The 27,482-nt window shown below is 41.9% G+C and overlaps 1 protein-coding gene across 3 annotated transcripts in view; it reads right to left on the minus strand.

Annotated features, from left to right (window-relative positions):
• The window catches only part of MAPK8 (mitogen-activated protein kinase 8), a 140,790-nt gene that overhangs the window by 17,997 nt on the left and 95,311 nt on the right, over positions 1 to 27,482 (minus strand). For 2 of the 3 annotated variants that reach the window (XM_032797417.2, XM_032797420.2), the window contains exons 3-10: positions 25,256 to 25,385; positions 20,967 to 21,025; positions 20,706 to 20,844; positions 13,962 to 14,127; positions 9,756 to 9,827; positions 7,456 to 7,638; positions 2,426 to 2,550; positions 1,301 to 1,364 (exon numbers count right to left, since the gene is read on the minus strand). In XM_032797417.2, coding sequence (XP_032653308.1) covers positions 1,301 to 1,364; positions 2,426 to 2,550; positions 7,456 to 7,638; positions 9,756 to 9,827; positions 13,962 to 14,127; positions 20,706 to 20,844; positions 20,967 to 21,025; positions 25,256 to 25,279 — 832 coding nt within the window. In that variant the 5' untranslated portion in view covers positions 25,280 to 25,385. Of the gene's footprint in view, positions 1 to 1,300; positions 1,365 to 2,425; positions 2,551 to 7,455; positions 7,639 to 9,755; positions 9,828 to 10,171; positions 10,244 to 13,961; positions 14,128 to 20,705; positions 20,845 to 20,966; positions 21,026 to 25,255; positions 25,386 to 27,482 lie in introns of those variants that run through there. The other variant, XM_032797419.2, reaches the window with a different exon arrangement.

The following is a 27,482-nucleotide window of genomic DNA, read 5'->3' on the forward strand; positions in this document are numbered from 1 at the left end:
ATCTCTGGAGGGGAGAGTCAGGGCAGAGGGCTGGGGGCATGTGAGGGGGGAATGCAGGTGTCAGGGTAGGGGGGCTGGGTATGTGTGGGGGTGCCAGAGTCAGGGCTGGGATCATGGGAAGGGTGAAGGAGTCAACAGAGGGCTGGGTTGTACAGGGCTCAGGGCAGGGGCCTGGGGTTGTATATGGGGGGTCAGGGCTCAGAGCAGAGGGCTGGGTGACTGCCCCGCCCAGAACCCTCCCCTCCCAACTCCTTGTCCCGACAACCCTCTCCTGGGACCCCACCCCATATCTAAGCCTCCTTGCCCCTTGTCCCCTGACTGCCCCCCTAGGACTCTACCCCCTACCTGTCCCCGACTGCCCCAACCCTTATCCAGACCCCCGCACCCAGACAGAACTCCCTGGATTCCCATGCTTATCTAACCGCTCCCCGCCCCCAGAACTCTGGACCCATACAATGCCCTCCTGCTCCCTGCCTGCCCCAACCCCTCTCCACACCCCTGCCTCCTGACAGCTCCCCCAGAACTCCCAACTCATCCAACCCCCCCCCAGCTCCTTGTCCCCTGACCATCCCCTCCAGAGATCCCCCTACCCTAACTGCCCCCCCGGACCCTCCTTGCTCCCTGTCCCCTGAATTCCCTGACCTCTATCCACTCTCCTACCCCCTAACAGACCCCGGGACTCCCATGCCCCATCCAACCCCCCCTGCTCCCTGACTGCCCCCTCCAGAGACCCCCGCCCCTAACCACGCCCCCAGGATCCCACCCACCCTGGTCCCTGTCCCTTGACTGCCCCAACTCCCTGGCCCCGGACCCATTACCACGAGGCACTTCGCTCATCTGGAGCTTTGCCGCCGCGCACGCAGCCCCACCCCACACCTCAGAGCGCTGCGCGAGGTGCCAGGACTCCAGATGAGCAGGGAGTGTCTTTCCCTTCCCATGGACCCAAACACTGCCCTGCGGGAGCGTGGAGCCCTGGCTTCCAGAGCGCTGCATGCACAGCGACAAGGCTCCAGGGGAAGGCGGAGGAGGGGCCGGCGGCTTGCCGCACTCGGCCGGATGCTCTGGCCCAGGCGCGCGGACCCTGGAGCTTGCCGCATCAGCAGGATTTTTAATGACACGTGGAGTCCCAGCAGGCAGCCGCATGCCATTAAAAATCGGCTTGCGTGCCATCTTTGGCACGCGTGCCATAGGTTGCCGACCCCTGTGCTAGTCATTCCAACTTCTTAACAGAACTCCAGTAACACAATAATCCTTGACTGGATGGCAAGCCCCAAAGACAAATTTAAAATGTTGTTCTTACCTTTCCATTCTTCAATTGTGTGCTCTCTTTCATCTAACTGCTTGTCTGGTATCTTTGGTGGAGGCTGCAAACAGAATTGACGCATGATAAACTACTACAGTGAAATGAAAGGGAAAATGCACATCACCTAACAGGAAAGTTGTTGTACAAAGAATAGTTTTCAGAATCCCAACCCAATCTTTTAAAAATACAGCGTCATGCTTCACCAGAACTGTTAGAAACATAGTCATCTCATGTCTGGCCACTTTTCTATACTTCATGTGATGTTTCAGACTCCTAGTGATTAATAGTTTTCCTTGCATTATTACAGTTATGTTTGACAAAGGTGGCTAAATGGAGACATTGTATCTAGGTACAGCATTATCCATGCCTGACTCCCCATTGGGGGCATTTACTGTCAATAGTTTATTTTCTTCTCTGCCAGCTGTAAATATTCTGTAGAATTCTAGTTGCATCACTTACATTAAATACTGTTTAGGATACTGAAGTGTCTTCTTCAATTCCTACTAGGTCACAGCCAACCACCTCCTCCTGTTCAGACACTTATTTTTCATCTTATTTCAATAAGCCGGAAGTTAATTGTTTAAAAACTGATATACTTTTATGTTTCAACTAAATCACATTCACCAGTGGTGATATTTGACAGCACATGCTCCTGCACTGGAGTTTTGCCTCTGGCTCCAATTTTGTTAGTTTTGAGATACTACCAAATTGCCCTAACTAGTGAAAATACCTTCTTCCTCTTTTATTGCCCAAGAGTCAATGGCTCAAATTCCTGTTAAATGTAACAGGTATGCATACGTGAGTCTGAGGCAAATATTTGGTTTAATAAATCCAGGGCCTGATTTTCAGGAGATTTTTAAGTACGATATTTGCATGTCTTATTTGTAGGTACAATCATCATGATTATGCATAGAAATACAGGTGAATCACAACTGCCTGAAATTTTGGCCTCTAGAGAGAAAATTCTAACAAACATCTACCAATTTCAGCTATAACTCTGACAGCTGCATGTCAGAAATGTAGTGCATTATTATGGCAAGCAATGATACCAATCACCACAGTCCAAGTTTGCTTCCTTCAGTAGAGCATTCCACTAACAAGAGACCAAAGCCAAGAACTTACTGCTTCTGCTTCAGATGGATCATACCAGACATTGATGTATGGGTGCTGCAGAGCCTCATCCACAGAGATTCTTTTGGAAGCATCTATAACCAGCGTTTTTGATAACAAGTCCCTTGCTTGACTAGCTGCAAGAGTGTGAAATTTTCTATTTAGGTTTATGCTGAATGCATTTAGACAATGTTTTAAATTTTATGAACTTAAAAGGTTTAGCAGAGAGCAGACAAATTACAGTTTTAAGGTCTGCACAGAATTCAGGATTTAGCAAAGCTGGTACTACAATAAAAAGCGAAATCAAAATAATGAGTAAAACTGGTGACAGAGTTTTTGAATTTGCATCACCTGTAACAAGAACAAAACCTCACTTGGAAGAGTAATCAGTACCTGGGTCATTGTACTCCTTCATGCAAAGGCGGCAACATGACAACTGGACACATTTTCATGTCTGATAAGTTTTATTGATACATGTATCACAAGTGACTAAATTGATTTATTAAAATGGCAATTTCTGGGAAAAATATCAGAAGCTGGACAGCTACCAGAGGACTAAAAAAACATCCAGGTGATAGAGATCATCAAACAAAGGAAAAAAGAGAAACCCGGTAACTAGTATCTGATAAGAAATATTCCTTAATATGAAGGATTGCCTCCTGTCCCTCTCCCCAAATAAATCTGTCATCAGATACAGGATGCGTGAATTCAGAGCAACCAAAATGTAGACTGGATTCAAATTGGCTTGCATATGAGCACTGTGATACAGAGTGAAAAATGGACTAAGTATGAAAAAAGGTTGAAAGATTTATAGACTTTAAGCTCAGAAGGGACCATCATGATCATCTAATTTGACCTTGTCAAGGCTGAATCTCCACTCTGGCACTTTGAGTGCAGAAGGTGGGGGCCCGCCAGGATTCCAAAAACTAATACTTGGCACCCCAGGCTTGTATTAAACTCTGAAGGTTACAGCTTCTCTTTGACCTTGGCTTGGTAAATGCTGACACCACTCAAATGCAAAAAAAACCAAACACAAAACACCCTTGGACCCAGGAAGGAACACTTGGGAATTCCTCCCTGTGGGGTACCCTCAAGCCCTTTCATACATACACCATCCTGCCCGCCCAGGGAAGAGCTGAGAAAGAAACAAAGGAAATTAGCTGTGCTACCAGCTAATCAAACAACATGCACAAATCTCTTAGGACACCAAAAATCCAATCCTGTTCTTAAAAAAAGGTAAATTTTATTAAAAACCCAAAAGGAAGAAGATACATCTGGAACTTAGGCTTTTGCTAGATTTTAAAAGAGCAATTCCAAAATGAAGCACCCAAAGTAGCTTTCTTGGGGGTTCAGCTTAAAGGTTACAAGCAAACGAAAGCATCTGGGGTTAGCACAGAGAAGTCCACAAACCTTAAAAAAATAAACAGAAATAAACTGAATTGCATCTTTCTAAACATTCCTAATTTACTTATGTATTTGGGGGGGTTCAAATCAGTAATTCTAGGTAGAATCTGATGATTTCTCATGCCTGGCTTCAAGCTGCTTATAGCATACTCATAGCCATGACCTTGCTATGTTCCCCCTCTTCGGAGAACCACCACATACACACATACACAAAGGGAAAGCTTCCTTCCCAATTTAAAAAAAGTTCTAGCCTTCTCATTGGCTCTTTTGGTCAGGTGCCAAATTTTCTTTACATGGGGGACTTTTTTTTAACCCTTTATAGGTAAAACTAGCAGAGAACTGCTATCAAGAGGGATTTTACAGCTAACTGGCTGGCTGGGTGTCCATAACAGGGAGCTCCCCCCCACCCTTTATCACAGGCCTCCTACACATTGCAGCTGCATAACTTCTCCTACCCACTCCTGCAATAGGCCCATAACCTCTGGCTGTGTTACTGAAGTCCTCACATCATGATTTAAAGGCTTCTAGTTCATACCAGCAAATGACCCATGTCCCACACTGCAGAGAAATGCGAACATCTCTTCCCCTGCCCCAGTGTCTCTGCCAATCTGACCCGGGGGAAAATTCCTTCCTGACTCCAAATATAGCGATTAGTTAGACCCTAAGCAAGTGGGTGAGACCGACCAGTGGACTGAGGGAGAAGTCTCCCATCATACAGTCAAATTATCAGTGTTGGATCTAAATTTTATTTAACATCGTTACTGATCATCTGGAGGGGATGGTGAAAAAGCGGACTAATTGGGTGGTGAGGCAGAGCTAATTCCAACCAGGTCAAAGAAATAAACCTCAAGCTAAACAAATGGACAGGAAATAAAATGTGATTAAACAAGGTGAAGTGTACAGGGCTAGTACAGCTAGGAAAAAATATTCTTATCATTTTAACAAGCTGGATATACTAGGAAAGCAATTGGGTGGGAATCTGCAGTGTAAAATTGTGGCAAACTCACCTAAAAAGGCCAATGAAATTTTGGATGCAACACACAGAGCCATCATGAAATAAACCTGGGATGCAAGTCAGCCCCTATACTGTATTCCACCTGCAAAACTAACTATAGGTGAATGCTATATTTAGGCATCTCAATGTTGGAAAGAATCAGAATTGGTGAGAATTCACAGAGAAGCTAAAAAAAATGCAATTAAGAGGGTGATTAGTTGTACTGGTTCATGACATTAAAAGGAAGGGAATCTGAAAAATCTGTTTACAAGAGTTTGAAGTGTGTAAATACTAAAGAGGGAAAGAATCATTTAGGGTTGTCCTCAGAGGTAGAACTAGGAGTAAAAGGGTGAAAAATGTCTAGACAACAGGGGGAAATATTTCTGACTGACTCTACAATTGAACTATGGAACAGTCTCTCAAAATAATGAGTGGTATCCATATCACTGGAGTTACTCAGAACTCAACAGGATAAAGTAATGTAAGAGAAAGTCTCGTAATAGCTAGGAAGTGTTGGGGTTAGGAGATGGACACACTAGATTATATCTTTTCAATATATAGTCCCTAGGATTCATAGATTTTAAGCCAAGAAGAGACCATTATGATCTTCTGGCCTGACTGCCTGTATAACACAAGTCAGAGAACTTCCCCCAAATAATTCCTAGAGCTGATCTTTTAGAAAAACATCCAATCTTGATTTAAGAATGGTCAGTGAGGGAGAATTCACCACTGCCCTTGGTAAACTGTTCAATGGTTAACTACTCTCATAATTAAAAATTTACTCTTTATTTAGGCAAGGATATTTAGAGAAAGTAAATACAAGTAAAATTGCGTAGACAGCAAAGCTGGCTATATTAGGAAAGCCATACTAAAATTCAGTTAATTCAGTGTAAGAGCCTCTATCACTGCAAGTGTTTTTACAATGTGCAGCTTCCAGCGTTTCAAAATTACCTCACTGCATAAATAAATGGTACAAGAAACCATTCTCCATGTGTAAACCCAGAGGCAAAGAGGGGAGTTCTGAGCATATCAATGTCTCCTTTCTTCTTCCCAAGAATCTTCTTACCCCTAAATAGGCTATGGTCATAGTGCTGGTCAGTCCCTTCCTTGGCTCATAGTGGAAATGAAAAATCCCCATTTGAGATACAACCTAGGCTGTCCTGTGGACAAGCAGGGGCTATAAGAGTGTGAACCTTCCATTCTCCTTTGAGCCTCAAGTGACTTTTTCCAAAGCTGAATTCAAACTGGAACAGGTTCAGAAACGGGCTACTAGGATGATCCGAGGAATGGAAACCTGTCTTATGAAAGGAGACTCAAAGAGCTTGGCTTGTTTAGCCCAACCAAAAGAAGGCTGAGGGGGGATATGATGGCTCTTTATAAATATATCAGAAGGATTAATATTAGGGAGGGAGAGGAATTATTTAAGCTTAGTACCAATGTGGACACAAGAACAAATGGATATAAACTGGATAGTAGGAAGTTTAGACTTGAAATTAGACGAAGGTTTCTAACCACCAGAGGAGTGAAGTTCTGGAACCCTTCCAAGGGAGTAGTGGGGACAAAAGACATATCTCTGGCTTCAAGACTAAGCTTGATAAGTTTATGGAGGGGATGGTATGATGGGATAGCCTAATTTTTGGCAATTAATCAAAGATCATTTGCCAAATTATCAGCAGGTAAGTATGCCCAGTGGTCTGGGATGGGATGGGATGGGATCTGAGTTACTACAGAGAATTTTTTCCTGGGTGCTGGCTGGTGAGTCTTGCCCACATGCTCAGGGTTTAACTGATCGCCATATTTGGAGTCTGGAAGGAATTTTCCTCCAGGGTAGATTGGCAGAGGCCCTGGAAGTTTTTCACCTTCCTCTGCAGCATGGGGCACGGTTCACTTGCTGGAGGATTCTCTGCAGCTTGAGGTCTTCAAACCACAATTTGAGGACTTCAATAACTCAGACATAGGTTAGGGCTGGATGTGGATGGGTGAGACTGAAGTGGATGGGTGAGACTGTATGGCCTGCATTGTGCAGGAGGTCAGACTAGATGATCATAATGGTCCCTTCTGACCTTAAAGTCTATGAGTCTATATCACTTCAAAGCACTACCAGGTTAATCATCTTTTGCTAGAGTACAAAATGTGATGAGCTCATGCTAGTCTACTGTGTTAAGTAGCAGCTGACTTCTAGCACCAAGAAATTCTTATTTTTAGAATGAAGCGATCCCAGAGCCAAAGGCATGGGTAGACAGGATACAAAAAAAGGGATGTAAAATTACTCTCTCTCTAAAGAGGAAAGAATTGTGGCTACATAGCTTACAACAATAGCTTTCTTTTTTGCCTTTTCCCTCCACCCCACATTTCCTCCAACCTCTACACCCCTCTCTCAGCAGTTTTAGTGTCAGCTGTAAAGGAAAATCTCTGTTTCTGGGTAACAAAGAAGCAACTACAAGAATATGCAGCAGTAGCTCAGGAGAAAACAGGAAAAAGGAGATAGAAGTAATCCCAGCACATACATCCCATCCCTTGGCAACAACATTTTAAAGTTTAACTCTTTAAAAGATTCATCTGACAATGGACAAAATTTAAACTTTCATTCACGATGCTACTACAATATGAAAAATAATACAACATACATGTACAAAGATCTTACCTTTAAGTTTGTTGTGCTCAGAATCAGCTGGGAAAAGTACATCTGGGAAGAGTTTCTCAAAACTATATCCAGCATATTTAGGTCTGTTCTCCACATAAGTCCGCACTGTTGGCTGCAATTTCTTCATGAATTCAGGGCATGGTGTTCCTAGCTGCTCAATAACTTTATTCCATTGATCAATATCTAAGGTTAAGCAGCTAAGAAAAACATGGCTTGTCTAACATTAAGCATAAAGGCTATGTTAAGACAATACAAAATATCTAACAGAGATGAAGGTAGCAGGCCGTAATAAATAAAAAGACCCTATTAGCTTGTTCAAGAGAACAGGTGATGATGAATAATTGTAAGCTTGGCTGAAGAGTAGTGATGCTAATATTGATTTTACCCATAAAATATCCAGACTTGCCAAAGGATACACTTGTAGAAAGTACAGTGAGTTAAAAACCCACTGAGCTAAAGCAAATCTCAAATATAAGTTTAACAGAAACCTACCACGCTTACTATTTGTATAATTGTCCAGAGAGCAGTTAGTCAAGTTCTATTAGATCTAACTCCCAAATTTGCTAGGCATCAATAAAGAATTAGAGGGAAAAGCCACTCATCGGTGTTTTATCTATATACTTTATAGCCTGACAAGCTCTGGCTGTGCAATACATGAAGTGTGTACTAATTAGGAGAAAGGTCACATTTGGGCAACGGAGATGTGCACAACAGGGTTGAAATCCTGGCCTCACTTAAATCAATGGGAACTTTGCCTGTACTCCTGCTCACTTAAGTGCTAGATACTACAGTCATGAGGACATTATAAAATGCCTATGGAATATAGATGTATCTAACAAAGCCCCATAAATGTATTGCAGTTCTCATTTAAAATGTTGTAAGTACAAGAAAGTTCTAATTACCACAATAAGTCATAAAATGAAAAGCCAAGTGTTCAAACTTGAATGAACAAAGATAACTGCATAAATAAGAGGGGCCTAATTTAGCTCCCTCTAAAGTTAAACAAAAACTGGGGTTGCTTAGCAGATGTGAAAAGAAAAAAAAAAAGCTATTTTTATTAAGATACCTTAACCTTAGGCATACATATTTGAAAATTTGGACCCTTGAGTCTTAACATAACAGAAGGTATCTCCAATTCAATAAAGTACTTGTTGTGCTGAAGTATGCAACAAGTCCCACTGAAGACAAAAAGATTACTCATGTTCATGAAGTTAGATACATCTAAGATGTATTTAAGAAATTAAGCTGAATCAGGGCCAGTGTCTCAAATAAATAACTGCAGCCCCGACAGCTGGATGATGCAGAGCAAGACCAATAATTCTGTTCCTGTCTGGAAATATTGGAAATAAGAATTGAAGGGTTTTGGCTTTTTCTAGTAGCTTTACCTTTAAAACCAACAAATCTGGAATTTAATGCTCGGTTTAACCAATGAAATTAGTCAAAAGGTTTGGGGGAGGAAATGAACAGAACTCCGCACAAACAAAACTTCTGCTTCTTAGTAATGTCTACTGGTGATTAACAAGTCCTCTGCTGGAAGTATCTTTAATATGGCAATGCCCAGAGAGAGACACTACAACTCATTCACTGAATGGAAACACAGGCCTGGTAGGTATTTCTAAAAGATGAAGATTCACTTTTTACTATATTTTATATTACATATATAGATTTATCTATCAATATATTCAGCTAAGATCATCACCTCTGGAGCTTTCCTTTAAAGCAGCACACAAAGCGTAATCTGACAACATGACACAAGCCGGACTGGTTAGGAATTTTTTAAATGTCCACTTACAAACACAAAAAGCAACATTGCGGAAATATTTAGACAATAACTGAGATTAGTAGAATACTAGATCACTCCATAAAATGTTCAGTTAAAAAGGAAAATCAGAACATATAACAAGTAAAGCACTCTACAACAAAAGACTTAATTATGGCAACACCCAGAAGCAATGGATAGGCACTATATAAAAATCTGAAGTGAAAATAAAAAAGTAAAAACCTCAGTGTGTCCAAGTGGATAGCTACTCATCTCTCTAAAGTTAGTCTGCATGAATTGCTAAATGCAGCACTGCAAGCTACAGTTATTTGCTTTGCTTTAAAAAAAATGATATTCCCATAACTTTGTGACGATCAGAACTAAAAATCATGAACTCACAAATGGTATTTTGAAACAGCAATTTAAACAGTGTTGTAGCAGGCAGCAGTGGAGCAGACAAAGACTACTCTGACATGGACCTGAAATGCTGCTGTATGTTTAGACCTTTCAAAACTACATCCTAGGCCAAAGGTAAGGATACGATCTGTACCAGGAAATAAAACACCACCTTTGATCATTTCTCCCATGATGCACCCAACTGACCAAATGTCAACTGAAAACAAAATGCAATGACATTAACATAAAAAGGTAGTTATCAAAATAAAATAAAATTAAAAAATAATCCACACACACGTGAAGTAATTATAAAAAAAGCAGTGTACAATGGCAATGAGTGAGGGTGAACGTGTGCTAACTACGGTACCAGCAGAGACTATGTCCTACTGCTAGATGCAGCCTGAATATAACTGAAGTTCTTACCTCAACAATTTTTGAAATGTATCACAAAAAAATTCATGTCCATTTAAGAGAAAAATTGACTCATATGCATATTCACGAGGGAGCATTGGAACGTTAATCACCTAACTAATTCAACCTGCTGCAGAAGCACAAGGATACAGTCCCTTCCTGGAAAGAGGATTTTGTGGCAAACCATTTCGCCCATAATGCACCCCACAGACCATAAATCCACTATGTTTGTAGCACAAAAAGAAGGAAAAGCAAAGCAAACAGTCATTTAAAATTAAAGAAGCATAACATGACTGCATCCTATCAACTGCAGACAGCACAGGAAGGAAAGAAATCATTGTGGTATTAAGCAGTGAAACTATTTTAAACACACAGTATCTTTAAGGATTATCTTTTCATCTGGCTCATAAAGAAGTCAGAAGATAGCCTTTTACTTAAAACACTGTCTAAAGTGAGAGAGATGCACACATATCAGACAGTTTAAAGCCCACCTTGAAGTTCTGGGGCTTGGAATAACAATATGTAATTATTTCCACAAATAGATTTGCTTGGAATAGCAAAAATAAGTATATTTGTTTAAATGTTTCAATGCACTTACAAAAGTCAATCATTTTAAACCGAGCAAACCAAATTGTCATTTGAAAGAAGGAAGCGTGTTTCAGTAGTGAATTCTTTTAGAGCAGAATTTATGGGTTACTGGCTAAATTTGATTAAGTAGGAACAGAAGAAACTTTTGGCAGGTATTTCCTGAAAAGTGCTTTACTGTGCAGTTCTCTCTCCCTTTAAATAAACAGGGAATACAAGCAATAAAAGATTATTTAGCATTTTAGAGGATCAGTTAACAAGATTAGTACGTTCCTGGAAGTAGTTAGACTAGAAATAATTGATTTAAAAATACTTCTCCAGCAACATCAGAACGTAATGTTGTCTGATACAAAAGAAACAAACACTCATAATAATACGAGTTTGTACATAAAAAGTACTTAAACTTTCTGTCCTACCTCTCACTTTCTCTCAAAAAAACTCAACAACCATGGAAGACATCCCCACTGAAGTACGTTTACTTTTTACAGGTATGCCAATCTTCTTTGCTACTGTTGCTGATTTTTATGCAAGAGTTTTCTTGAAATCAGAGTGATGATTTTTTATTACTATTAGCTCCTTGTCAGACACTAGCTTAGAATTTCATTGAAGTTGAAAAGAATGGGTTTTAAGTGAGAACACTTGCATAATAAAAGCATGTGTAATAGTACTGAGTTAAACACACTACAGAGTACTCAAAATATTCCTTTTCCTCATGTTTAAGAGTTCCTCTAAAATATTACCTAAATCAATCTCCTGATTACAATCTCAACTCTACAGATTAGGTGTTAAAATTAAGGGCCTGGTTCATTTTAAAAAAGTTTGTTGCTTTTAAATCCCAGATCATAATTACATGAATTGTAGCACATAAGTCGCCACTACATTTGAAGATTGGTATTAATATTGTCTTTATAAACTGTTTTCAGGTATTTAAGAACAATGCATTTTTGCCACAAAACTAAAAAGGGTAAAATTTTGTTCTTGACAATTTAATGAAGATTCTAAATGTTGGTTGTTTCACCTGCAAAGCAATCCTCTGCTCTCATGGAGAGAAATGCACCCGAAACCTAAGGGAGATAGTCTGGCTCAAAATGATAAACGTGAATTGTGTGGAGAGTAAGGGAAGAGCAACAGTATTTAAACATCAAGTATTTCTCTTCATGCACCAAACAGCAGGGATTTTAACAAGCTCAAATGAGTGAATGTTACAAACAACTTCTTTGCTCAACCTTCAAAATTTCCAGAAGTTTGCTCTGAAGAACCTTGTCAATTACAAAGATTTCTTTACACAGATTTGTGAAGCTAAAATGTAACCAAACCTTAAGAGATGGTCTCAGGAAGTTTGGAATAAAAGATCTCAGGTCAAAAATGATCTTGATGAGACATTTTCATATCACTTTTCCTATTCTTCTAATTGTGATAAAGTGTCTGTAGTCTAAAATCCCTACATGGGAAGCACTTACTCCTAATTAAAATTCCAAGAAAAAAAAAAAACTGTTAAAGTGGAAGTAAAGTTGATATTACATATTGGTAATAAAGGGTAAACATATTACAGGAATGCTTGAATTTCTTGGGTTTATAATACTTGGGTTTCAGATAATCCTTGCAATGTTTTTTATCCTTAAGTTACTGAGACACGTTTAACTGTAACTCCATTTTAACTGTTTTTTGTCTGGAACTTTTCTATTTTTTTTAAAAAAAATTGAAGATTTCATACAAAAACACTAAACAAGAAACCCAAAGAGAATGCTACCACAGGATATTTCTGTTAAAGATACATACTATCAACCTTAAATCTTTTACAGCTCTTTTTGATCAGCCAACGTGCAATGGTAAATCTGGTCCTTAATTTGCCCAATCCGTATTTCCACTTCTTAATTGGCCAGTATGTTCTGACTGCTTTGGTGCACCAGGGAATCTGCCATTTAAATTTTAAAGTGCACTAATTCTTGTATGAGACATCTGTACAAACCAACACATTCGCTCCATTCCAGAGTATGTTAGAAGGTAATTCCTGTCAATAGCTGGTAATACTATTAGCCCCCCAAAAGACAAGCTTTAATTATTTTTTAAAAAGGAAATCTGTTGCCAGATTGGGACTTACATAATTGTACAATTATTTATGAGACAACAGGCCATAATAACGCAAAAGGTGCGATGCTGCTTTTAAAGAAAACTTCTCTCAGGGAAAAGTTCTGTTTGTTTTTAAAAAAGGTTTGCTTGTCCTTTTTCTTCTCTAATTAGCCACTTTAAAGCCCCAGAAAAAAGGAAATGAGTGCCTGAGCTAGCCTGATCAACTAGGTAAATTCAGAGCGAAAAAAACCTTCATCCCTTGCTTGCCTCACTCAGTGTTGGGTTTCTAAATAATAATGCATAGTTTTTATCTAGCCCTTTACACACTAATACAAGCTAACAGTCTTTGGACGAAAACATAGTCCCAGCCTCACAAAAAAAACTATTCACTCATCCACCTGGAGTAACTTTTTCATCATTGTCTTACGCTATGTCTACACTACAACTTATGTTGGCATAACTTCTGCCACTCAGGGGTTTGAATAAACCATCCCCCCTGAACAACATAAGTTACACCAATGTAAGTGCCAATGTGGACAGTGCTATGTCACCAACATAGCTACCGCCGCTTGCAAGGAGTGAAGTAGTTAAGCCAACAGGAGAGCTCTCTCCCATTGGCTTAGAGCAGCTACAAGAAAGAGCTTCCAGTGACACAGCTGCATCGGTGCTATGAGCTCTTTAGCATAGCAGTAGCCTTCATAACATCAGGTGACTAGTTTTTGTTCCTGGGCTTGTAAATACTAAACCAACTAAAGAGGAAGCTAATTTATCAGAACTGGCACATTTTAACATAAAAACAAATTAATGCCAGTAATGAGTGGGCTCAGCTTGCATATCCCTCTTTGGGGTGTGTCTTTCAAAAAGTAGCAAATATATTCCAATGTAGCCTTTTCCTCTCTTATGTCACTTTAGAAGTATTTGTTTTCACATTAATTACCAATAGGCCCAGTGATAAACTCTCACCCCAAGATATTCTATAGATCAAAGGCAGATAGTACATATGGGGAAAGTGCATTTCTCACTTTTTGCAGGTGAAGCAAACCACTGTCCCAAGTAGATTATTTATCTTTTTAAACAAACAAGACCCCCAATTTCTTTTTTAAATCAAATGTAAACATTTCTAATAGGTTTTATTAAATATGAACTATTGGGTGTAACTATATTATACATTTTGGTCACAGTGTTACTTTAAAAGTTTCTACAGCTTAAAAAACATTAACATGTAAAATGTGGTGTGCCAAACAAAAAATAAAAGCTATGTCAAAGAAAGACTATATTTGCTGACCGTTTTCTTTGTATCCCATCCCTAGGATGACCTCTGGTGCTCTGTAGTAACGAGTCACTACATAAGGCGTCATCATAAAACTAGTTCCTGCAGTTCTGGCCAGTCCAAAGTCAAGAATCTTCAAAGTGCAGTCTGATTTTACTACTATATTACTGGGCTTTAAATCCTTAAAAAGAAACATCATACATGACTGCTAAGACAAGAACAAAACACTCTGCAGTTCAAATCTTAAAGAAAATAACCACTGGCATAAAAATTAAAAACTGGGACATTTTTATAACTTCATTCTTCCAATATTTTTTTTCCTCGTATGAATTAATTTTCATATCTTCAGCCAACCAAAGAATTACACCTCTGGTATTACTCTTCAGCAGTTTATGTAACAAGCAGGGGGAGAAAAACACAACTAAGGTGACTAGATATATTAGCGATGTTTGAAATAATCTGAGGTTAGTGTGAAATGTTAGCACTGAGTCAAGTATTACAAATTGCTTAAGGGAATTACTGTTCCAAAGGGAAACAAAGATGGTTGAATTATTAGAGATAATGTCACAGCAGGACTCTTAATCATAAATGGTATTCAAAACATGAAGATTCTTACGATTTAATCAAGCAAAACTTTTTATAGTTAAAATGCATCTGTTAAAAAAATGAATTATCCTGCATCAACTTTACCAATCAAGGTTGCATTACCTCTTGATTTGTTGTAGATATTTCTCTGAATGATCAGAAGGAAATTCATGCTTGCAAAGATTTAGTTTGCAATAATGATTTGGTTGGTCATTGGTTAACCAACTTTAAGCTTAATAACGACAGAACCCCGAACTGCCATTGGAAAAACTTCCAGAAGATAACCTTGCACCTTTAAAAACAGGAATCAAAATACCTTCACAAAGTTTCAAGGCACTTTAGCTGGAAGATTTGCAACTGAACTCTTCAGTTGAGCTGTACAATCAGATTTTAATTTTCCATTGCCCCTTTTAAACTCAACCTTCCAAGATGCTTTACAAAGCTACAAGCTTCAAAACTGCCCACACAGCGTCTACAGAAGCATACAAGACAACCATTTTGTTCTAAGCCATATCTTCCACAGCTTTAGATGTCACAGAGCAAACGCTGGCAATATCATCAGAAGGTTTATCCTAAAAAACATCATGAGATCTCTCATTCCCACCTAATTGATCACTAGAGGCAGGGCCGCCCAGAGGATTCAGGGGGCTTGGGGTCTTCGGCGGCAGGGATGCTCCGCTTCAGCGGTAATTCAGTGGCGGGGGGTCCTTCCACTCCGAGACCTGCCGCTGAAGTGCCCTGAAGACCCGCAGCAGGAGCCCCAGGCCCCGGGGCGGAAGGACCCACCGCCGCCGAAGACCCGGAGTGGAAGAAGCTCCGAGGGCCTGGGCCCCGCGAGAGTTTTCTGGGACCTCTGGAGCGAGTGAAGGACCCCCCTGTTCCAGGGGCCCCAAAAAACTGTCATAGGGGCCCCTGTGGGGCCCGGGGCAAATTGCCCCACTTGCCCTCCCCCGCCCCCGGGCAGCCCTGACTAGAGCAGTGATTCTCCAAAAGACAGAATTACCATGGGATATAAGACCAAGATCTGGCACCCCTTTGAGATAGAAGTTATTGATGTAGGTAGTTTTTACATGGTAATTTTCAGTATTCCAGTGAGTCTCTATAATATACAAGAATACTGCAACACTTAATACAAAATATAAAGTAAATCAAACCAGTGTACAGGTGCGACGTTATTGGTATAAACTGGGACCATAAAGAACATGGGTTGCAACCAAGGTTCTGTAGTAGCACCAAATTCTATGTAAAGGGGGTCATATAAGGTGTCTAAGACCAGGTTACGGGTTACTGGTTATGATTATGCTGTCTGTATGTCTGTATCAGTTTTGTAGTTGAAGTTATAAGTATTGGCTGTATACTGTCTGTATTTTAAATTGGTGCTGCAGTTCTGGGTGACACCCCAGACTAGTTGGTGTCAGCTCAGCTTAGCCTGCTTGATGGCCCATTAAGGACCATCACCTACACAACTGACCAATCGAGAGAAGGCAGATACACCCTGTGACTCAGCAGGGTGTGCAGAAACTGGCCCATGTGACTGCAAACTCCATTTTGCTGTAACTTTCCACAGTAGGAACAAAGGAGTGTTCTTACACCTGGAAAGGTCTGTATAAGGCAAAGGCCTCATCTCCATTTTGTCTTCAATGCTGCTTCTACCTCTGGAGGGACTTTGCTACAATCTGAAGCTCTGCACAAAGGACTGATGACCCATCCCAGCGGGGGATGTTCTCCAGAGACTGGATTTGAACCTGCAGTTTACTTCATCACTGCTACAAGCCTGAACCAAGAACTTTGCCATTACTGTATGTAATTGATTCCATTTAACCAATTCTAGCTCTCATCTTTATCTTTTTCCTTTTATGAATAAACCTTTAGATTTGAGATTCTAAAGGATTGGCAACAGCGTGATTTGTGGGTAAGATCTGATGTGTATATTGACCTGGGTCTGGGGCTTGGTCCTTTGGGATCAAGAGAACCTTTTTCTTTTACTGGGGTGTTGGTTTTCATAACCATTCATCCCCAGGACGTGTGGGACGGGTGGTGATACTGGGAGACTGGAGTGTCTAAGGAAATTGCTTGTGTGACTTGTGGTTAGCCAGTGGGGTGAAACCGAAGTCATTTTTGTCTGGCTGGTTTGGTTTGCCTTAGAGGTGGAAAAACCCCAGCCTTGGGCTGTGACTGCCCTGTTTGAGCAATTGGTCCTGATTTGGCACTCTCAGTTGGGTCCCGCCAGAGCCACATCGTCACAACAGGAACATTTGAAGTCAGTCACCTTCCCACCTCTCCCCAAATCACATGCTATATGATGCATAATAAGGGATTCTATCGACTCTAGAGATTAGTCTTCTGCTTACAAGATATTCAACATTTATTTATCTTATTCAAGTATGATGAGACATTTCAGCTACTTAGGACAACACTTATTTTAGATTGTGCTGGAGTGGTGTTTATATCCTGTTTGAATAGTTACAGTTGTATATATGCAGGTGTCTATTGTGGGGATGAAATTATTATAGGACCTCTGGATCAGTCCTGTTTCCCCATCAATAAATTATGTGGCGTCTCAGCCTGCCACAATATTACTGTATTAACCAAATTCATTCTCTTCAAAATTGTGAGGCTAGAATTGAGGAAAGATTTTACCATCATCATCAACAGGAAATAATTCCATGCACCCACATCATTTGCACGCAGAAAGTAAATGCCTACATAAGCATATCCATTCTTCAATTTCCTTCCAGTATTTGACCTAAAGAAAGTCTAGAAAATTTGAACACGAATACAAATCAACAAGACATGTATCCTAACATGCTTCGGAATTCCCACGGCTAGTACTGCCACAAGGTACGTTTTAAACTCATTCAGGTGTACAAACATACACATTTTCATTATAGCAGGGGCTCAAAAGCCTGATGTGCGAGTGATGCAGTGGTTAGAGCAGGAAATTGATATCACAACTCCTGGATTGTATACCCAACTCCCTTACTGACATTCTGCGTGCCCTTCAGCAAGTCTCTCCAGACATCGCTGGGACTCAGCGCAATCACCACCTTCCACCTGCAAAATGGAGACTAAACCATAGTTTTTGAGCTGTTGCAGGTTCAACCTTTGTAAAATGCTTTGAGTATTCAGGGAACAGATGCTCACGTACAAGATATTAGTAAGGTTAAGTTATCTATAGTCAAATCTATACTGAGAAGTACTGATGTGAAAGCTATGCATTTTAATTGTGTGTGTGAGCACGCTATACAATTTGCTTGGCCAGTAAAAATTGTGGGAGTTTTCCTTCATTTTTAGCCTTTACACTGTACATGTATTGTGTTTCTGGCATGTTCGTGCATCTCAAGCATGCTACTGTTTGAAGCAAGTATTTCCACAAGCAATGCAATATGTCCTGCATAAAAGCACTTATACAGCACTTTACACCTTCAAAGCATTGTGCAAATATTAACTCTCAACCTACGTTACTATTCCATAGAGAAGCTAAGTAACCCAATTATGCTTCATTAATGGCAGAGCAAGATTTAGAACTCAGGAGTTCCTGACTCTCCGTTGCCATGACATACCAAGACCCCAAATGCACCACACATAACCACAGAAAGAGATAGTATGGGATGAACAGTGTCAACAGGGAAATTGGCATTAGACATTAATGATAATGTTGCTGAGGACCTGGCTCAGTGAGGTACAAATAAAATCACTGCTGAAGCTATATGTGTTCCACATAAAGCTAATGTCCTTTGCAAATATCCCTTTTCTTCAGAAGGTGTGTTGTAATCTGCTTGACAGACACAAGGAAAACTAAAGCTTTACACCTTTAAATACAAATGATTAATTGATGCAAAATTAAGCAATACAACATTTTTTATGAACAGCAGGCTGATCTTTCTATGAAGGCTGAGAATGATCTGTCATAATATGAGGACCTGAAGGTGAAATTGATCCACCTGTGTCATTCACAGCCATTAACCCATTCAAAGATCATTATTTACAAAGCAAATGTGCCAAAAGTTAGCCTTGCCAGAACAGGTCATCTTGTGAATTTATACTGCACTACAATATGAAGCAATTCAAATACTTCAGGAATGTCCGTACAAATTCTACACTACAACTACCAGGAAGCACTGAAGCTAGATTTCCTGAATTTCAAACTAATCACCCATCACCAATAATATCTGGAACTGAACTGAACTGAACACTGTGGTGGTGAAGTAGCTCCTTTTATAACTGTGATTGCATAAATGTTTCCATTCACCTGCAGGTTCTCTGAGAGCAGGAGCTCTGAATTATGGTGTGCTTAGAAGGTCTGAAAGGAGAATGCCCTGCAACTCCTAAAACTGACAGAGTAGGGCCTCCCCTCCTATGTATTTCAACATGGGTTAGGGGAGGGCATTCTCGCCAAGTATGTTCATAGTACTGGGATTTCTTTTCCTCAGCGAAAAAACCCTAGGAAAATATCAAGATTGTACAGCTAAGCACTCAGACAGGAAACATCAAGGTTGCATGTGTGGCCTTTCTTTGAAACCCCTGGGTCTATGCATTTTGATGAAGACTGATGACACACAAAAGCGTCACAAAAATCGCACTGAATTTCTCATACAACATAGTATCAATCAATTTTTGGCACCATCCTAAATAAACAAATGCAATATTCTGTAGTTTTTTTTATCTGGTATACAAAGGATAATACAAACATTGAAATGAAAGAGTACATGGAAAAACAGTAATAGCACACAAAACTACAGGTCAAGTACAACAGGATAAGTATTTCATAATAATAAAAAAAATTTCCTGGCATATACATATCCAAGTAAATTACCTTGGATAGTTAACTGTCTCATCCCCTGAATTGCACCTAAGGAAGGCTGCACTGCTGACTGAAGAGAATGTATAGTACATGGGTGCTGAAAAATAATTAAATGCATACTGAGATGAGAACTTATTTAAGAAGTCAATACATACATATAATTAAATATTGTAACAATGAAAATAGAGTAAGCAAATAAAGTATTATAAGTTGCTATGTATTACTAAGATTGTGTATATATTAAAAATATATATACACAATCTTATATATACACAACAATATATATATATTTTGAGAAATCACATAAAATTATGTAACTGTAGACAGTATTGTAAAGCATGGACAACTTAACTTCACAATTTTCTGACCTGAGTGCCTAATTAAGCAACCTTGACTTAACATAAACACCACAATGAGGCAGGGGGGGCCAACCTGAACCTGAGAAGGAGCCAGAATTTACCAATATACGTTGACAAAGAGCCACCGTAATACATTTGCAGACCCCCAGCAGCTCCCACAATCCGCTCCCCGCATCTCCCACCCACCAGTAGCCCCGCCAATCAGCGACTCTACCCTCCCTCCCCATACCTCCTGATCAGCTGTTTTGTGGCGTGCAGGAGGTTCTGGGGAAGTGGGGGGTGGGAGGAATAAGGACACGGCAGGCTCAAGGGAGGGGGCAGGGCCTGTGGCAGAGCCAGGGGGTTGAGCAGTGAGCACCCCCCAGCACACTGGAATGCTGGTGCCTGTAGCTCCAGCCCTGGAGTTGCTGCCTATACAAGGAGCCCCATATTAACTTCTGAAGAGCCGCATGTGGCTCTGGAGCCACAGGCTGGCCACCCCTGCAATGAGGAAACAGTTAGGCGGCTTACAGGATAGAATTTTCCAAGCTACATGGTTGTAAAGTTTCACTCACAGGACTAGACAATATTTTAAAGGTGTATAATGTGCTTGTTATTTTAAAAAATGCAAAAATAAAGGTTACATGATGGCAGTTTAAAAATATATGGAATTTCACATTTGGTTACCAAAAAACGAAACAGGAGCTTAGCTGGTTTAACCAATTAGTATAAAAAAATCACTCTTTTCCAGGTATTCTTTCCTTCTGATATCCACTGGGATAAGAATTCTACTGCAAAATTAGAGGAGGTGATGCAACCTATTATACAGATTTTGGACAATTTAGTCTAGCCAAATTGAGATCCAGTTCAAGATGGACTCATACTTTTGTTTCAAATTTACACACACACAAACAACAATGCAGGCTTTGAAAGTAGATACATGGTTTCGATATTAATAGAATTTTTCCCGGCTCCTTAATACTGAAGGCAAGAACATTACGCGGATTTTAAAAAGTATAGTATACCACTAACCCTATGTATAATTCCAGCAGAGTGAAGATGCTTGATACCACACAGCATCTGATAAAGAAGGTACGACATTCGTTCATGGTCTAGCTCCATCTGAATCACTTGGCAGAGATTTGCATCCATGAGCTCCATCACTATGTAACTTATGAAACAACAACAAATGAGTAATTAGAAGATAAGGTGTATTGTCTGAAGTCCATTCCACTGCACACGCTCGTGACAAGTAACTAAACAGTTACAAACTTGGGTAAAAATTAGACTTACACATCTTGAAATTCTTCCAGGGATTTCTGTGGTGTGAACACATTCAGTAGGCCAATTATCTGTGAAGAGAAATAAAGAAAACTTACAAAAGGTCAACAAATAGATTTTGCTTACCTCTGCAAAACACAAAATTGGTGGCTGGAAAGAAGTAAAACTTGGTCTAAGAACTCTCCTGCTCATACAAGTGCACTTTGCTCTCTACTACGCATAACCCAACAGTCATTGTTAAGAATTGCATTTATCAGTTTTCCAACTAATGCTGCTAACCCTCCAGGATTGCCCTGGAGTCTCCAGGAAGTAAAGATTAGTCTTTAATTAAAGTTTCTGTCATGTGATGAAACCTCCAGGAATATGTCCAACCTAAACCGGCAACCCTGTTTCCAACCTAACCTCTGATGTCAGAGCTACAGCACTTTTGCACAGTAATACGCATTATCACTGGCAAAGTGCATGTCCAAATGAACTGCCCATGTAGTAATAGGATAAAGCGAAACAGAAAGGTTGACAAACTTCTTTTGCACCCTGGACAACCAGAAGAGCTGAAGACAATTCTGTCCTGTACCGGAAGTTCTGTGGTGTTCAAACTCAAGGTGAAATATAACTTGTAAAAGAAGAAATTATAACATTTACACACACTGAGTGATGGAAGTAAGAGTTACATTGCCAGGCAGCCAGAACGGCAGATTAAAATGCTTCAGTTGAAGTGAACAGGTTGCATAGAGGATCTCTAAGGACAGCTACTGCAATGTCATAACCTTTCAAGAGATGTGGCATGTTTACCTTATGATAATATTTCGTTAGAAATTAATCCAGAGGTAGATGCGGAAGCAGAGTAAGTGCTTATTAAATGAAGTGCACCATTGATTCATCACAAAGAAAAGCACAAGAATAAGTAAGCAAAAGAGGAAACCAGAGCTTCCAAGGGAAAGATGGCTGGAAGAGGAAGTAGCTTGAGTGTTTGCATACAAGAAGAGAATGAGTTACTACTAGTCACCATGATTACTGATGCTGTGTGTGAAGAGGGAACTCAGTTATACTGAGCCCAAGCCTGTTATCTTCCAGCTGAGGGACAAGAAAATGAAATAAGCACGACCATACAAATATCAAATCTTTACAGGCGTCAGTGGGACACTGGCTTTACCATTTCATTGCAGGAGCAACTAACTGTTTTACAGTTGAGGTAATTTATAGCAGAGCCATTCAAGTAACCAATTTGCTGCTTTTATAAATGCTATGCTATAATTCCCACCAAATTCAGCATAAAAAAAAGACTCTGATACATGCAAGATCAGAATATTTTGGCCAGCAGTGCTGGGGCTGTGCTTGTGCCCTGAATGTCCTCATCCTCTCCCCCAGTTGATGGGATTAAGGGCAAAGTAGGTCCCAAATGTGCCTTAGTTCCTTCGCCAATAGAGAACCCAGATGGTACAGGACTCCAGAGTAGCAGGGAAGGAGAACAGGTCATGAAATTCAAATAGACACAACATCTCAAAGAACCACAGATACTGTCGGATAAGTCATCTTTCTCTCTTCTTTGAGTGATTGCCCACATGGATTCCACTTCTGGTGGCTAGCTAGTAGTGCCTTCAAATCAGGAGGTAGGTGCTAGAAGTCCTAGTTAAATGAGGATTGCAGGACAGCTCTACCAAAGTGGGAGTGAGATCTCGAGGCCACAACTAAGGAGTAGTGCTGGGTGAAAGTGTGGACTGATCCTCATGTAGCTACCCTGTGAATTTCTGACATGGGGATGCTTTTTAGAAAAGCAGCCAGAGCTATCTGAGTCCTGGTAGAATGGCTTCTAACTTGCATGGGTGGATATCATAGCACAATTTAATACAATTAAATATCAATTTAAACAATCTTTGGGTGGATATTGTTGGACCTTTAATCGTGTCTGTAACTGTTACAGACAGCCTGGGAGAGCTCCTGAAGGAGCTGTCAAGGTCATTCGAAAAAGCCCTGATCACATCCAGGGTGTGCAGTTTGGTTTCCTTCTTGATTACAGTAGGGAAGAAAACTAGCCAAAAAAAGGCTGCTCAAGTGCCCATCATTAAGTGAAACAGCCACATCACAAGAGGGGCAAGTTTTGAATGCCGGGGACTTTGTTTCTGCTGTAGCTGCTAAATCCCAGTACCAGGAAGTCCCTAATATTAAGTTTTGTTTTGCAGTTTTTTCTTTTAATTTTGCCAAAGGCCATAAAAAAGAGAAACACATTATGCCAACTATGCTATTTATTTATTTACACACACGGGTATCAAAGTTGCACAGTGAACAGATAAGTAGATCTTGCAAGGATTCCCATCTTGCAACCATGGGTGGCGAGAAGGAACTGAAAGATGGTTGGGCCCATGCACTCCATATTGCCCTCAAGTGGGGGAACACTAGGGCACCCAGGTTACAGGCACAGCCCCAACAGACATTGCTGCCAAAAGAGTTAGATCTCTTGTGCATCAGATGCCTGCACACCAGAAGTGGAATCCATGTGGACAATCACTCTAAATTATAACCCTACAGCAATCACTGTTTCAGAATTAACATATGATGTTCCAATGCAAACCACTTTGTGAAGTTCAGTGCAGTTTAAAGAGTTTAACATCTTAACCATGATTATTGCTTTATGTTAAGAGTGGTTGTTATACATTTACCACCTCCTCTCCAAACCATGCACACACAAGTATGAAGGGCCTTTAGAGTAAGACTGGCTGCACTGTGCTTTGGAAGTAGTTTGTTTCTCTCCAGCCTCTGCCTGTGCTTCCAGACTGAAGGGGCTGGGTTCCTGCTTCAGTGATATCAGAGGAAGAATAGGCAGGCAACTGATAAACCCTGCCCAAGCAGAAGCTTCCCTATTCCAGGTAAGTACAATAAGGCAGTTTGAGGACAGAAGCGAACTTCCAGAGCTGATGAGAGATATCTGCCAGCTGCAGTGAGTGGATGGGGAATGCAGTGCAAGGTCAAGCAACTGCTAATTATCAAGAGTCACTGAGCAGAAAGGGCCTATTGTCATCATTATATAGTTTGTGGTACCATCCAAATGAGCTTGGAAGTTTCCAAACACAGAGGGCAACAGTGTCTGGCTCAGAGATCATACAGGCAGTATTCTCAGTGTGGCACTGCAATGGTATCTGCAGTAAAAGGCAGCTTCTTCTCCTGTGGGTGGTGGCCTTACTCGCCTATCACCCTGAGGAACCTGGAACTTCACACATGGGGACCAGGAGAGGAGGTAGTAAGGTCTGTGAGGACAGTATGCTAGAGGTCTGCTCTGGGCTAATTTTAGAGCCTGACCCACAGCTAAACACCAACCTGAGCACAGACAACCCAAACTCGACCCAAGAGCACTGTATCATTTTCAAGCCAGACCTGAACCCGATACTTCCCCCTGAACCTGTGTCAGCTTCATCTTGTCCTTGGGGCTTGGCTTTGTGGGGGCTTCCTGCTCCACAGACTCCCTGTGCCCACAATCCATCTCCAGCTGTGAGGCTGGTGCGGCGGTGACTGTGTACCCCGTTCCTGGCAGCCACCCTTGCCACACTTCACATGCTTTGGAACAAGAGGCACTGAGACTTGTCGGCACACTAACACCACAGCATACAATGGAGCAAGGTGGTGATGGTTAGCAGGAACTTGGCATACTGCCACGCCAGCCCCAGGAGCAAGAGGGGGTGATCAGAGATTTTTTTTTTTAAGGTTTTTTTAGACCCAACTTGACCTGAAACCAACACTTGTAGTTGGGTCCCACTGGGTTCAGGTGGTGTATTAAGGCTCTATAGCACGCAGCCCCTAGCGAAGGAAGGAGCTGGCTCCTGCCAGCTAATCTTCAGGGCAGTTCTGATAAGCAGCCGCTTGGCCTATCAGCACCTCTGCTGCTCTGCTCTGATTTCATGGCCATCTCCAGAACCTGAAATGCTCTGCTCTCGTCCTGCAAGACCACCTGACCCACTTGTGCACCAAAATCTGCTGCCCTTTCTATCCCTCCCAAGCACTCTTTAGCAGATGCAGCACAGAAGGGAGAATGGTTACCTGTAGTACATTAGCCAGTGTCTGCCTGTACCACACCTAGCAGAGCAGCACCATGGCTCCAGCCTTCAGCCTGGAAGCAAGGGTGGGGACAAGAGTTAAGGAAAAGCATAGTGGTGGCACTCTGAAGCATCCTCCTATACTTTAGATGTGAACAGGCCACCCTTTAAAACACATCTCTAGCCTATGTAAGGTGTTACCCTCTAGAGCTACCTATACAGTACCTAACAGCCTTTTTCTTAACACAAACATTTAAGGCAGGATGTTTCACTTACATTTTTGTGATTTACACACTTCATGAGAACAAGCTCTCTGTAGGCTCGTTTAGCATGGGTTTGATTCTGAAATGGCCGGCTTAGCTTCTTGATTGCAACATTTCGTTCCAGGATGGCATCATAGGCTGCGCTGCAATTAAAAGTAACCATTGTTACATCATTCAGGTGGCACTTGATGGGTTCAAAGCACTTTATAAATTGGTTATTTCTTAGAACATGCTCTTTCATCTCAGAAAGAAGGAGGAGTATTGTTTCCATTTCACAGATGGGAAACTGACACTGATTAAGGTACTATCCCCAAAGTCACACAGCAACTCAGCAGGTGATCCAGAATTCCCATAAATATTAAACTCCAATACAACAAGTGTACAAGTGAGTGTCTCCATCATAATGAGCAAAAGAGAGTTACCTTTTCCACAACTGGCGTTCTTCGAGATGTGTTGCTCATGTCTATTCCACAATAGGGGTATGTGGTCGCCACATGCACTGGTGCTGGAAGTTATGACCCTAGCAGTACCCAGAGGGGAGTGCCCCAGCGACCCCTGGAGTGGTGCCTCCATGGCACGGTATAAGGGGCGCTGCGCACTCCCCCCACCCTCAATTCCTTCTTGCCAGACAACTCCGACAGAGGGGAAGGAGTGCAGGATGTGGAATAGACATGAGCAACACATCTCGAAGAACACCAGTTACGGAAAAGGTAACTGTCTTTTCTTCTTTGAGTGATTGCTCATGTGTATTCCACAATAGGTGATTCCAAGCTATATCTGTTGGAGGTGGGTAGGAGTTCACAAATTCTTGGGACAGAGCACAGCTCTGCTGAACCCAGTGTCATCCCTGGTCTGGGAGACGATCGCATAGTGCGAGGTGAATGTGTGAACTGAAAACCAGGGGCAACCCTATAAACGTCCTGAATGGAGACATGGGCCAAAAAGACAGCCGAGGAGGCCTGCGCCAGAGTCGAGCGAGCCTTCACAATCGATGGCGGAGGGATTCCCGCCAGGTCATAACAGGTACGGATGCATGAGGTGATCCAGCTGGAGAGCCGCTGAATGGAAATTGGCCGACCTTTCATGCACTCGGCTGGAGCAATGAACAGTTGCGAAGACTTTCCAAACGGCTTAGTCTGCTCCAGGTAAAAAGCCAGAGCCCATCTCACATCCAGTGTGTGGAGGCAGTGCTCCTCACTGGACGCATGGGGCTTGGGGCAGAGGACCAGCAGAAAAATGTCCTGAGCCATGTAATAGGAGGAGACCACCTTCAGGAGAAACGAAGGGTGTGGGCCGAGCTGGATCGTATCTTTATAAAACACCATGTACAGGAGCTCGGAGGTCAGGGCCCTGAGCTCTGAGACTCACCTAGCCGACATGATCGCAACCAGGAAGGCCACCTTCCACGAAGTGTGACAAGGAGCACCTGGCTAGCGGCTCAAACGGGGGCACCGTGAGACTGGCCAATACCAGGTTTAGGTCCCACTGCGGGACAGGGGGCCTAACATACGGGAATAGGTGATCTAACTCCGTAAGGAATGGGCCACTCATAGCATGAGAGAATACCGTGTGGTCCTACACTGGAGGATGGAAGGCCGAAATGGCCGCCAGGTGCACCTTGACAGACAAAGTTGCCAGGCCCTGGGCTCTAAGGTGAAGGAGGTAGTCAAGAATAAACTGGATTGGGGTGGCCACCACAGAAACACCCCGCTCATCTGCCCATCTGGAAAACCGAGACCACTTTGCCAAGTAGGCTCGGCACGTGGAGGGCTGTCTGCTTTCCAAGAGGACGAGCTGAATCCCTTCGACGCACGTCCTTTTCTCCCAACCTAACCATTGAGCAGCCATGCCATGGAGTGGAGAAGGCGGCCCTGGTCCTGGGAAAGCAGGTCTGGGCAGGATGGCAACAGCTATGGCAGGGCAACTGCCAGGCCTGTGACAGTCCTGTGCCAATGCTGCCTGGGCCATATCGGGGCAATCAGAAGGACCCGGGCCTTGTCCATCTACCTTTTCCAGGACCTTGCCAATCAGCAGGAATGGGAGAAAGGCATAGAGAAACTGGCCTGACCAGGACAGGAGGAAGGCATCGGAGATAGCACCCCATCCCAGCCCCCCCGGAGCAGAACCAGGAGCAGCGACAGTTCTTCAGAGTCACTAACAGGTCCACTTGGGGAGTTCCCCACACTTGGAAAAGTCTGTGCACCACCTCTGGGTGGAGAGACCACTCGTGCTGAGAGAAG

Source organism: Chelonoidis abingdonii, chromosome 16, assembly GCF_003597395.2.
Source record: "Chelonoidis abingdonii isolate Lonesome George chromosome 16, CheloAbing_2.0, whole genome shotgun sequence".
In the NCBI taxonomy this organism is placed as follows: Eukaryota; Metazoa; Chordata; order Testudines; family Testudinidae; genus Chelonoidis; species Chelonoidis abingdonii.